Source organism: Protomyctophum parallelum (genome assembly GCF_964188405.1).
Source record: "Protomyctophum parallelum genome assembly, chromosome: 15".
NCBI classification, from domain to species: domain Eukaryota; kingdom Metazoa; phylum Chordata; class Actinopteri; order Myctophiformes; family Myctophidae; genus Protomyctophum; species Protomyctophum parallelum.
The window spans coordinates 45,109,143-45,123,614 of NC_139710.1; the positions used below are offsets into that span (position 1 = coordinate 45,109,143).

Sequence of the window (14,472 nt, forward strand, 5' to 3'; positions counted from 1 at the left end):
CCTTCACCTGGGGTAATGTCTCATTCCCTATTTGGACTGCACAATGATCCATTGGTTTCCTGCTGAGAACCATGCATGGCCTCAGATTTGGAGATGCTGATCCTCATCCCAGCCGCCGTACACTCGACTGCGAACCGGTCCAGTGAGAGCTGAAGGTCTTGGACCGATGGTGCCATCAGGACCACATCATCTGCAAAAAGCAGTGATGCAACCCTTATTAACTCACCGAGCCGTATACCCTATCTGCCACGACTTCGCCTTGAGATCCTGTTCATGAAAGGTGACAATACGCCTATGATCCTAGATTAGGCTACTATTTTAGTATTACAGAGTAGACACTTAATTAAAGAATTGTATAGAGCAATTACCTTTAAACACTTGTACACAACCTTGCAAAAGCTTACCCCAAGCTAACCTTTCTGTGTGTGAGTGTGTGTGTGTGTGTGTGTGTGTGTGTGTGTGTGTGTGTGTGTGTGTGTGTGTGTGTGTGTGTGTGCGTGTGCGTGTGCGTGTGCGTGTGAGACTGCGTGTGCATGTGCTTGTGCGACACTGCGTCGAGAACAGTGAGCTGTGGCGTTCCACAAGGAAGCAACTAGGACCTTTACTGTTCCTAATACAGTATATGTAAACGACATGACATCAGCTTGTGACTGCAACTTGTTCCTGTTCGCAGATGACTCGGCACTGCTGTCTCGGACAGGAACAAACTGCAGGTTGAAAAGGCCCTCAGTTCTGAACTCGGTAGAATCTGCACCTGGCTCGCTGATAACAAACTATCTTTACACCTGGGAAAAACTTAATCCATTCTCTTTGGTTCTAATAGTAATCTCAGCAAGGCAAATGGCTTCTTGGTTAGAGTGGGTGACAATGTTATCACACATAAAGATGAAATTACCTACCTAGGTTTCATCCTGGAGGCTAATCTTTCCGGTGATAAAATGGCCACCAATGTAATCAAAAAAATCAACAAGATTCCTTTACAGGATCTCCTCACTGGTCAACAAAAACACCTTGAAGACCTTAACAGGAGCCCTCGTACAAGGTTTCTTTGACTATGCATGCACCTCCTGGTACCACAGCACCTCAAAGGCCCTTAAAACTAGGCTCCAGACTTCCCAAAACAAACTGGTCAGGCTCCTACTTGGCCTCACCCCCCGAACCCACCTCACTCTTGCCCACTTTGACAGGCTGGAATGGCTTAGGGTCGACGACAGAGTACAGCATCTTGCAATGGGTCTGGTCCACAAGATTCGATACACGGTGTATCGAATCTTGTGGACCAGACCCATTGCAAGATGACATGGGTACATGGGTACATGGGTATCTTGGTGGTGTATCATACACCACCAAGATACCCATGTACCTGTCTAGATACTTCCTTAATGTTAACGAAGTCCACACCCACAACACCAGAGGGAGTGCAACGAACCATGTACAACCCAGATTCGGCACAAACAAGGGACGAAATAATTTTCGCTCCTATGCCACCAAAATGTGGAACGCCTACATGCAAATCCCTTGACTCCTTCAAAACCGCTCTCAAAGGGCACCTACGGACGGCTGCAATTCGAAACTGGCCCCCGTAAAATCTGAATCCCCCCAACCGCCCTCCCCCCCCTTTTTTCCCCCTCTCTGTATATGTTTCTTTTCCCTTTTTACGTCCTTTATGATGAATTCCTGTTCTGTTCTTTGACTATATAGAAGTGTCTATTACGTCTCTAAATGTTTTGATGAATTGAACATGGTGGACCCTCTTGTAAACAAGTGTAATGCTTAATTGTATTGAGTTTATGATTGAAATGTACTGTAGTAATGTACTGCAAACTGTTAATAAATATTTCAATCAATCAATCAAGCGTGCACACGTAGTCAATTACCAAGAATGTCATATAAAGATCTGTTAATGCCCCCATAGTCCCGTGCCTTCCCACCACCCTTTCTCTTCCTTGTTTTAACGAAAGGGGAAACTATTAAATTATATAATGGTTATAATAATGAGGTTTGTAAGTTGTGTCAACAAAGTATAGCCAATCACAGCGATACGACCAGCCCGGGCTATGGGATCCAGATGGGATCTAGACGTCACTCTTTCAGTGTTATGATTGGTGCACTCCTTGCATCAAGTCACTCTCGCACTCATCTTTCCTCGATTCCTCGCTCGCTGGGAATGAAGAAGACATACAGTTCATCTAAAGAAGTGAAGCTCCTTGTTGCAATGATTCGACTATCAATCTGTTCTCACACATTACACACGTTGGTGCAATGAAGGTACGATTCCATTCTATTTATATGACATTTAGCACACCTTTAAATGGTTTCGAGTTCGACTGTTGGCTAACGTTAGCTAACATAGCAAACCAAGCTTCATTTTGTTGTATCTGCCAGCTGGCATTAAGCTATAGCTATAGCTTGGTGTGTAAACGTAATTATAGAGTAATTATACAGTAAAAGCATTTGAAAGGTCTACAAAATGTGGCCGATCAGTCAGTGTGTATAATGCCTCGAACTCTGAATTATGTACTTTACTAATCCCCGGATGGTTTAGGGTTCAGTGTATTTTTCTATACCTGTAAGATCGTATAGTTAAATACATCTCAAGAACCACACAAAAACGCATGTGTTTTGTTAGTGTTTAACGATAATGTGGGCCGGGGTGTCATTACTTTGTTTATTACGCTCTTCCACCACTTGGCAAAATATTGACAATCAGCTTTGCCTTTTATATGAGGTCATATGTGTCGTCACTCCTCCTATGAATTGAATATGAAGGACCCCAATGGAAACACGCCATAGGCTTTCTTGGGGTTTAAATCCTCTTAGCAGACCTTGTATTGAACTGTACTTTCCTGTGCTTTTTTAAATAAAAGTATTCAATCAATCAAAAACTCATATAAACCTGTGTATGACACATTCATTTCAAGTTGATTTTGATATGCACAGATTTGACTCCCCTGAAGGCAGACATGCAGACTTGAAATGAATATATTGTTATATTCAATTCACCAACTGTTTTGATTGATTGAATACTTTATTAGACAGAAATGTAAACAGCACAAGGTACAGTCACATATTTGTCTAAAAAGATAATGCAATCCTGTATTCAAATCAACAAACATGGCATAAAAAAACAACACAAATACTATAATATCATCAACAAACGGTGATGTAAATAAGTTCTCAATGTAATGGGACCCAGGGGTGGTCTTTTAGATGGGACATTTTATGAGACCCACTTCAATGACGTTAGTCATATTTTGTCATTTTTACAAATTGCAGCATTGAACTCCCATTTCATCTTATATGGCATTGGTTATAATATGGTTATATATAAAACGATATTAGTGTAGGCCAGGCCTACAGACTAGAGGTGAGTTTACCTCCCCTTTGGCCTGCTTTGAAGGACGCCAGTGACGGTCATATATCTTCAAGTCTGGATCTAACTCACTAGAGACCCGAGAACCCATTGAAGAAAAATATGTTGTGTAACTACTAACTAGTAGTACTAAATGCATTAATCAGGTATGTCTTTTGGGAATGACAGGCAGGGGCCACGTCCATGTGGGCTTCATGCTGTGGTTTGCTGAACGAAGTCATGGGCACAGGGGCAGTTAGAGGCCAGCAGCCAGGGTTTGGTGCTGGGGCTGGACCCTTCCGGTTTGCCCCCAGTGCGGGATATTCCACATACCCGCCCACAACCTCAGGGAGCCCCAGTGTTGTATGCAAGGCCTGTGGTCAGGCCTTCTCCGTCTTCAGAAGGAAGGTACGTTCCTTTATTTTATATTTTTTTTATGGAGGGACAGACAGTAGGCTGACAGGAAATGGGGAGAGAGATGGGGGGGGGGGGAAGACATGCAGTAAAGGCCGTCGGGATTGGGAGTCGAACCCGCGGCACACTGCCAGACTGTGTTGGCAGCCAAGGTGCCTGGATCTCTGAGCCATGGCCCAGGCCTGCTGCTATTTGTTTCAAAACTGTTTTACCCTGTTATACCCTGTACATGTATATAACGATGCAATGTCACATAGCTCTGTTTACAGTACACAATGCTGTACCCCCTCCAACTGTAAATACATGCCCTATTTTCAACAGTTTGTATTATACTTTGACACTGCCAATAAAGCTCTATTGAATTGGTTATGGTACAAATTTATATGTAATATGATTTGTCCTCTGTCTGAGTCACTCAAGGAGAGATGCATAATCTTTCAGCTACTACAGTCTGGCCATGGCTCTACACTGACCACTGCATATGAATTAATTCCATATAGTTGAACCATATGATAAGAAATGTACCTCGTAAGAGTATAGGAAGTAACCTAATTTAAAGCTACAATCTGAGGCTTATTTTAATAAAACATTTTTAACCAATATGTATTGTATTGAATGAATGAATTTAATACATGCGTTGGAAAGGTTTGCTGTCACATACCATTAGATCTGCCTTGCTGCATGTGACGCTGTGCATAGTACGTAATTGCATCATCAAATGCAAATTTGTATTGATGTAAAGCTCAGATATTTATTCAATTCATAATCTATTTATTCAGCAAGAAGACCTCTTTTTGACAAATCCCACAGCAACTTCCTGAAGTGCACAATGTGCCTTGTTTCTCTGTGCTACGTGTATAAGGCAGCAATCATAAATCAGTTTGCAGCTTCATTACATGACAGCTGCCTCCACGTATTCATAACGAAATGGTGGGAAATACTATGGCCAACAAAAAACACACAAAATGAAATGTACTGTTTAACTGATAGTATTAATGGTTATTTATTTATTTTGTCTATTGGCACAATGGACAGTCTTAACATCACGTCCCGTGTTTTAGGATTCTACTAGACAATAGAGATGCACAATATAATCGAAATCGGCCATAAAAATGCCATGTCAGTGTCGAACCGATCTAAAAATAATCCTGATTATTTTCACAGATATTGATGCCGCAATAAAGTACTCGCACAGCAGCCAGTCCCCTGTCGCTGTCTCTTTAAGAGCGTCAGCTGTTAGTGGGGAGGGGTGCTTATCATCAACTTTCACCAGCAAAACAAAAATTTAAATAAAAATAATTCTGCAATGAGTTCAATATAAATACAATATAATATATATCGGTATTGGTATCGGCCGATATGATCCTGCAAATAATCAGAGATCGGATATTGGGCATAAATTCAATATTGTTCATCTCTACGACTACTAACTAGACAACAAACATAAATCTTAGGGATTGTAACTTTAACAAACGTCCTGACTGAGTGTACTGATTTTTTGTGAGAATGCTCCACTGGATGATTGCAGTGGCAGAAGAATTGCATGCAGATTTCTGTAATATCTTTTTGGAGGGCAGTATTATGTTCATATGGCACCAGGCTGCTGTCACTCTGAACCTTGTGCTGCACTTTCTCGTGCCAGCTGAGAATCTAATCCCTTAGCATGCATTCATTACTGTTTGATGTTTGTCACTTAAAAGAAATGGGCTGCGCTTGGGGTAGCAGAGCAGATGTGGATGGTTAAAACATGCTTGCGGCATCGGTACTGACATCCGATATGTTTCCACAGGACTTGGTTTGTTTGTGCCCGTTTTCTATACCTCAGGCAGTGTCATGTACACCGTATACTGCAAAGCAGTATGAAGAGTTCATAGGAGAAAATGTTCTAATTTTGGGTGTTAAATGAATCGTGATCTTCTTAGCTTCTCCCATGAATGATTTATGGAGATACCAAACATAGCAATTCCACAGCAAAAGAAAGTGTATGCTTGCCAATTGGGCGGCTGTAGCTGAGTACAGTGTAGAGAGGCCGCCAAGGAAACGGAAGGTCCCTGGTTCGGGCCCTGGTCTACGTGTCGAAGTGTCCCTTGGTTAAATGCATACCGGTATACCTAATTTCACTATACTGTATATATGTAGAGAAGGAGGGAGACCTGCACACTGTCACTTGCTGCTTCAATAGCTTTTTTATTTATTGTCCAAAATGCAACGTTTCGGTCCTTCGACCTTCCTCAGGCATCTGCAGTCTGCTGCTTTGTCGCAGACGCACCTGTTATTAGTGAGTCGAGTGTGCAGAGGTCTTGCCTTCTATACTGAACTATATATATACTGTATATGCAAATATACAGTGACAAATACCGCAAAAGAGTGCAGACAATTACTTATTGTTATATAATACACGTCCATGACAAGCATCAGTCAATTGTTTTTGCTTTGTTTTACACAGCATATCTGCTGTGACTGTAAGAAGAGCTTCTGTTCGATCTGCTCCGTGCTGCAAGATAATCTGCGCATTTGTACCACCTGTCACCTGCTGAAGGCCACAGCCTTCCAGAGGCCGCAGCTCATGCGCCTACGCGTCAAAGACCTTCGCCAGTACTTGCTGCTGCGTAACATCCCCACAGACACCTGCAGGGAGAAGGAGGACCTGGTGGACCTGGTGCTGTGCCACCAGGGTCCTGAGGAGGAAGACGAGGACCCCGACACGGCCAGCCTCGCTTCCCGCCCCCTCTACACCCCGCCTCCATCAGCAGCCCAGTCTGCCACAGAGTTGTCTGCCCTCGCTACCCCTCAGGAGGAACCACTCAGCAGAAGTGACAGCTCTGATAACAACCAGGTAGAGTGAACCATGGGTGGATAAGACAAGCTTTAACTACTTTCACTGTAGTCATTTTGACCGATCTGTTTTGGCTTCTTGTGCATAAGCATGCCTCCCGACCTACTTAAATCATTCTCTAAATAATTTCAAAGATGGCAGATGTCCCGATGTGGTATGTTGTGAGCTTGTAGATCTGTTTTTGGAATGATTTTTTTCTCCCTTTTTTACAATTTTCATCTCACAATAGCAAGATGATGCTAAATGTTTTCACTGTAGTTTTTAGGTGAGACAGCGTCTTTGGTGAAAACAAGCTAAATTCAAATATCAACTAGAAAAAGTGCCCCTCGGGGCACAGGTCTCCACCAGGCCAGGTCAGGTTGTGGCCTCCTGGTGGTGCTATAATAGGCCAATGTGAAAAGGGTGCCATTTGTTCTTACACCAATTGGATGATTTGAGGCATTTTTCTCCAAAAATGTGTTTTGCAAAAATCCACCTGTTGGTGGTGCTATAACAGGCCAATGTGAAAAGGGTGGGATATATTCCAAAGCCTAGTAGGAAAGTGTGTGAAAGATTTCACGTAAATTGCACGCTGCGTTCATGATTTGAGGCCTTTTGTTAAAAACGGGCCAATCCTGCAAACTTTGAAAACCAATGTTAGCCAATTAGGATGGAATAAGAAATATTGGTCGTGAGCACATGACTATAGAGATGCTGTGTAACAATTTGCAGGATTTTCTGACATAATCTGGAGGAGTAATATCAAATAATGTGTTTTACAAAAGTCGCCCTGGTGGCGCTATAACAGGCCATTCTGGAAAATGGGCAGAGGTTCATCGTTGGCATCCAGGGAGTGTGTGTGCAAAGTTTGGCATCGACCCGGTTAACGGTGCCGGAGATTAGCTGGTAATGGACGTACACACACACGGACGGATGGAGTGCAAAACATGCTCTCTCCCCCATGCCTTCGGCCTGGTAGAGACAATAACTAAGGAACGGAACATCGCGGTTACACAATGTTTTCCCAGATGAAAGTAGAAACACTCTTCTTTCTTTTGTGATATTTGGTGTTTACATTGTCATAGAACAAATTATTCTGTGGGTCTTGAAAGTCATAAACGCTCAAAAATGCTGGCCAGGGCTACATAGGCTATGTAGGAAACTCGGAGAGAGAAGGAATGAGAGAGGTTTGAAGTCCTGGCGTGACTCATCCCCCGGTTACCGGAAGTATTTTCTCCATGGAGAATAACATTGGGTTTCTTAAAATCATCTCATATACATTGTGGTCCAAAAACAAACAAACTGTCTCTGCGATATTGATGGGTTGAGTGGCTCTGCATCGTTTATGATAGTCAGTCATATTTGATACAGTCGGTTTCTAGCGAAAATGTAACTAAATTGGCGGCAGTAACATTAGCAATTAGTCAAAGTCTGTTGATTCTTCATATCTATATGAGTAAAACCCCCGGGATCATATTTGACGCGGACAAAAAGTGCGACCCAGGTAGTATGTGTAAATCACGTCAGACTTCAGTGCTCTATAAATACTTGTACCAACTACCAATGGTCTCAGCCAAGGTGTGACTAGTCCTAATCCTTTTATTGGCTTGTCTTGGCCAAGGAAATGGTGTGCTATCCTTGTAGCGCACAATAACATCTGTGTTTGTTGTTGTTGTTGCAGGATATAGGTGATGCCACATCAGTATCCCTCCTCAACTTGGACCACAGTGAACATACTCCTGAGGTGATCCGTTTCTTACTAGGCTGCACAATAAATAACTTGTGCTATGTATTACAGTTCCCGCTTTGATCTTACAGCGGGGTGTATGACATTAGAAAAAAATTGTTGCCGTACAATATCTATTGTTTGAATTTACAGGCTGCATTCTGATGCAATTATTCTGTTCAGAGAGTAATATTTTAAAATCAGCCACCTAAACGGCCTGTATGGATGCAGACACAGAATAATTTGTAGAGGCATCCCTGGCAATACTGTATGCATTCGTGTTGTGCTCACAGGTTACCTGCTATATAATAACAATTTCAGTATTCTGTCTTAGTCACAACTGTAGTCTGCAGCAACGATTTCCCTCTCTGAAGGCAACAGAATTTACATACTCATGTTTCTTGATCAGAGATCACTAGTGCTGCTTCTTTAATCCCTGTCAAATTAATGTCAGAACTCAGAAGTAATGCTCTGCACAATATTGACAATGCATGGGTATTTTTGTGTATGAATAATTGCCATTGAATGTGATTGCCATTGAATCACAGTCCTCGTGACACCTGTATTTGTGCAAATTTGTATTTCGCCACATGGAAGAAAGATTATTCGTTAAATGGTAATGCTTTGGTTTGTTCTGTTTGAAAGTAATAATAGACCCAAAGTCACTTCCTCTAACATGATTTGCATTGCACATCACCATAAAATGTTGTTAAAAGACCATGTGAAACACTTTTGTCTCTGACAAAATAAGTGCAGCCTCTTCCCAATAAGAAAATTACACAAAGTCCGTAATGTGCAAAACCCCCCAATAAATAAAAGCAATAACAAAATCCAGGATTCATGAAACTCTAAACGGACCAATAAAACTAATGATATAGTTTTGTTTCAGGGTTTATTAAGGAACCCTGTGTCCATGCATGAGTGAGTGCATGATGGGTCTCTTCTCGCAATGTTGCCTAATGCATAATGTACTGTACTGTATGTACTGTATACTCCATTGTACAACAAAATATCAGTCAGGTTTCATACCGTTTCATCCAGCTCTCGTGCCGTCTATTCAGGTGAGCCCTCAGACACGGCGACGGGCCAGGGCATCCCTTTCGGACATCTCCAGTCTGAGGGACATCGAGGGCCTGACGGTCCGGCAGCTGAAAGAGATCCTGGCCAGGAACTTTGTCAACTATTCAGGCTGCTGTGAGAAATGGGAGCTGGTGGAGCGCGTCAGCAGGCTGTACAGAGAGACAGAACAGAACAGGAAATCAAGTGGGTACTACTTATTGTCCTGTAACATTTACCTATTTTCTAAAAGTGTTGAATAGCTCTATATTATCATAGCAATCACTGTTTTAAAGTGAGAGAACAGGATAAAGAAATGAAAGGAACTGATTAAACAAAACAAACAGCATACACAATTGGAATTGAAGCTGCTAAATTCTCTACAACATGATTGGAGGAAATTGGTGAATATATTTTATGTTTATTATAGATCTGGAGTGTAGCAGACCCTGGCTTTAATAATGGTGAATTCTAACTGATGATTTTAAGGCTCTTTATTAAATCAATGTGAAAACTACAAAATGGGGGGACAAACATGCATCTTAGTGTCAATAACCATAACTCGATAAACAATAAACACATTATACAAAATGCAATACAAAAAAAAGAAAGGTATCAACAATGACACACGAAAACCCCACCGTTACATGATAGAGAGATGGGGAGACCCCTGTTACTGAACAAAGTAAACATGCTATAACAATGATTACTATTGGAATGTAGAGCTTTAACAAAACATTTTGTCTTAACCAAAAAATATCACTTACAGCACTTTTAATAATACTTATAATATAATATTAATACAATAATTGAGTATGGCATGAAAGCTAATGTTTACTCGTTCAAAGAATCTGATTTGTCTTTTCTTTATTTTCTTCAGTGGAAAATGTGAGCGGTGCTATAACTGCAGGTAAGCGATTGATCGCCTGGGTGTGTGACAGTTAACTAAAACCTAGGTGTGAAGGGCTATGTAACTGAACAGACAATTATTTTCTATATCTTTTATTTTTTTGGTCAATTTGTCAACATATCGAGCATGAGGGCTCATTGGTGGAAAGGTTTCTTGAGAAGTTCTGTGTTGGTATTGGTAATACCTATTCTGAACTAGTCCTTTCTTGCTGTGACGAATCCCCCCGATATTATAATGAAACAAATAAAAATAATACTGATACAAAATGTAATATATTAAACAACAAAAACGAAACTAACAAAATGAAATAAAAATCTAAACTAATTACAAAAGGACAAAATACAAAAATTACCTTGGTGCGAGGGAGAGGAAATCTCATGTCTATAAAGCATGATAGATCAGGTGTTTTTTGTGTAGGAGAGTAGGCAGTCCACTCCCTTTATACCTTAAACTGAAGCAGATGTTCAAGCTCACATTGGAATATGTATGACATGTACTATTTACTGGATATGGTATACACTTTTGACCACCCGACTGACTGTTTTTTGTTCTTTTTCACTTTCACCCTGGCATACTTATATTGGGCATGTCATTATAGACTAAACATTTAGAAAAATGTGGGAAATTCTTCAAAAAGCGACGTTTTGTGAGCTTGTAGATCGCTACATTTTAATTATATATATTTTTGTAAATAGGACTCGAGTTGACCACACAAGTGGTTGCCTATCCACCTCCTATCTGCAATGGAGGTGCCATGGGAGGTAAGGTTTATTAATACTTGAATGTGGTCGTCGCTTAAGCCATCTGACTTGCCCACTCCATTGTCCACCGAGTGTCACCTTCCCATCTTTGCCTGCCACAGTCATTGTACTCGCCATGATCCATTGCTCATTGTTGTCATGTGTGATGCCATCCTGGATTGCTTATCAAAAAGACCATGAAATAGACTGTCCATTATCCTATTCTACTTAAGAGGCCCTTTATGTCCTGTGTGAACCATCCTTTGTTTAATCTGACGGCTCAGAGATAATAAAATAAGTGTATTGCCTGTTAGGTTTGTAATGTTAAATGTGCTCAGAATTGCGATATATTTTGGGCCATTCACTCCCTTAACACACCTGTGATAAAGATTGGCTAGTTGTCATGGAAACGCCTTGTCATGAAGCTGTAATGAGATGACATTTTCCTGGAATTGGTTTTTCCCCTGTGGCTTACCGAGCACACCCATGCCAAGATAAGCCATTCTGTCTAAGGCAAGTTATTTTAGTTGTAAAAAACAAAACAAAAAAACAACCTCGTTCCACTTCACACTGTGCCTCATTCAGTGTTCCAAGCTTTCTACTTCAGTTCATGACATTACTATCCCAAATGGTACATCTGGTTTGCAGCAAAGCATGAAACAGTACATTTTCCTAAAAGACCAAATATAAAGAAAACACATACCCTGTGGGGGTATGGCACCTCAACTGAATGAGAAATTCAATCTGTTAGATTTAAGCCCGATTCATAATTCATCTTATGTCATGTGATGAAATTACCCGATTTACAAGCCCTCAATGCTTTGGCGGATTCGACGCATTCTGTGCTTGCAGATCGCCTAATCTCCATCATATGACAGAGCATAAATTAAGCATTAAACTGTGGTTGCTTTAACACTAGAAGGTCTGAAGAAAAAAGGGCAAAACTAGCATGTGCTTAAATTCATATTTAGAAAATGTTTCAGATGTCAAACATTTCTGAGATGATAGAATGGTGATGGTTGATGATGGTCATGGAAGGGGAACCTTCTGAAACCTTCCTGGGCAAAGATAATTAACTTTAAAATATTTAAAAAACGGTCAAAATGACCTCTCAGACCTTCTAGTGTTTTAACCCACAGGCTAAAGTGACAGGTTCAAACTCGACACGCAATGGATGACCACTAGTACTGTATAAGTATATGACACTATAGTGTATATGACACTATAGTGACATTCCTCTCTGTGTCTTTGTTTTCCATAGCAGACGGTGACAGGGGTCAGCTGACGAGTCTTGACGACAACCTCTGCAGGATCTGCATGGACGCCGTGATAGACTGCGTCCTCCTGGAGTGTGGTCACATGGTCACATGCACCAAGTGTGGCAAGAGGATGAGCGAGTGCCCGATATGCAGGCAGTACGTGGTGAGGGCTGTGCATGTCTTCAAGTCCTAATGCACTGCAACACTGCTCCAACCCCCTCACCTGTCATACTTCTTCACAGAAGAAATGCATCTGTGGGCTTGTCACTAGGAGACTCAGACTGTACCTTAATCCACACACACACCCATGCAGCTCAAGAACGTCTTACCTGAATGGCCCAAAATATTTAATTTGTAGATGTTTAATGTTTATATACCCACTTCACCCTCTGAAAAATAACTCACATTATTTGCACATTGAATAATAAATAATATGAGAAAATTAAACTTAATTTTGACATTGAATTTTGACTTTCTAGTATGACCCAAGGAAAAAGAAATGAACCCAGGACTTTATCCGTAATTATTCATTCCATTACTAAACATATCTGTATGTTCATTCCTGTGATGCTGTGTGTTCTAACCTGAAGAGGAATGTGTTGCACGTGTCCATGTGCGATCTCGTCTAATGCAATTTCTCACCCTCGGATCTGCCTATGAACTGTAGCTAGCACTACTCTATTGTCTGAGAATCTCCAGCAGGGCACTTCTCTTTACAATTGCTGCAATTGACTTACATATCTTAGTAAGGGCCGAGGACAAACACATGGAACTTCACTGGATAATAGAGTAAGGGTGCGTCAACTAGGTGCCAAATAATGGGAAATCCCTTCATGATTCTCACTCTCTTTCTCTGATCTGCCTGTGGTTGCCAGTGTGTGTGGCTGTTGATCGCCAATTTAGCATGTTCTACCAGAAAGCACTTTTGTAGTATCACACACTGTATTTAATGCACCACCGCTCACATGCAACTGTGAAGTATAATAACCTGTGATCATCGTGTTTGAGATGGCATGTCTTTCATGATGGCATCTTATTCCTGAGTACCTGCTAGACATTGAACTGCTTTATTTTTTGAAGGTTAATGTCAATATTATGCAAAGGAGGAAAAGCAAAGTGAGCTCACTGCTCCCTAAATGTATTAATCCAAATATGAAGATGCATCATCATTCACATGCTAGACTAGATATTTGACAAAGCCACTTCAGCAAATAATTTTCACTCATATCCACTTAATAGAAATGGTCCATGATGTCAAATCTACCCCTATGAATCAAGTCTACCTCTGGTCAGTATCACAGAGATGAGATATTGAAATCCAACATACACCGTAAAAAACATCCTTGGTGTTAATGTACCTCTAAGGGTCTATTTGGTTCGATTTGTACACTAGTTAAAACACTTAAGATTTCACTAACGGCAATATATGACCTCTCCTGCCACACCCTTTTTCAGCATGTGAGTGTTGAGACGACAAGGAAAACGGTGCTATTTCATTAAATCATCTTCTGTGTTTTCTGTTTGAGTTGTGGATGCGGTTTGTCTACTTTTTTCCCGCTTTTTTGTGTGGTATATCATTGGGAGTGGATTGAAGTGTCTTAATGCTTTTAGACTTTTATTTCATGTAGTTGTAAAATATTGAACTAAATATTCAAAGATATAGTAACAAGTTTACTGACACCTGTGGTATAGATAGTATATCAAAAAATGACTTGCTGTACAGTTGCATATATTATCACTGAGATGTGTATATATCTATTTTTTCCATTTGATTTAAAATGTGTAATATCAGATTGAAATGGCCCCTCAGATTGGGTTAGTTTATTACTAAAGAATTATGTTTTACTGTCAAGTGATTTGAACTGTGTTATAACTGCATAGGTTTGCTTGAAGTGTCTATTGGAGAACCAGAGCATGACGATGTTTGCCTGTGTAGTGATGGGTTTGAGACATGCTCCCTACACCTACTGTACATGATCTGATCTCCTGTCCTGCTCATTGCATAACATCAAAGTCTGTACTGTACTCGACACAAAGTCAACATTGCTGCTATCTCAGAAAAGGATGTCCCATAAACAAATACAGTAGATCAGCAGGTTGCACTTTCCCTGGGAAAGGGTGTAGTTGTGTGCAAGGTCTGTTCTTTGTATTTGGGAATGTTGAACTTTTTATTTTGGTAATTAAAGAGATTTTATTCAAA

The 14,472-nt window shown here is 40.8% G+C and overlaps 1 protein-coding gene across 5 annotated transcripts; it reads left to right on the forward strand.

The window, feature by feature from the left end:
* Positions 1-2,135: 2,135 nt before the first annotated feature.
* On the forward strand, positions 2,136-14,472 carry rnf34a (ring finger protein 34a). 5 transcript variants are annotated; one of them, XM_083784637.1, is made up of 8 exons: positions 2,136-2,268; positions 3,542-3,760; positions 6,213-6,602; positions 8,263-8,325; positions 9,369-9,570; positions 10,244-10,273; positions 10,969-11,034; positions 12,275-14,472. In XM_083784637.1, exons 1-8 carry the CDS (start codon positions 2,263-2,265, stop codon positions 12,463-12,465), a joined length of 1,167 nt encoding a protein of 388 aa, XP_083640763.1. In that variant the 5' UTR covers positions 2,136-2,262; the 3' UTR covers positions 12,466-14,472. The 5 variants fall into 5 exon arrangements, with proteins under 5 accessions (XP_083640763.1, XP_083640764.1, XP_083640767.1 ...); XM_083784638.1 differs by having other exon boundaries at positions 12,278-14,472; XM_083784641.1 differs by having other exon boundaries at positions 6,306-6,602.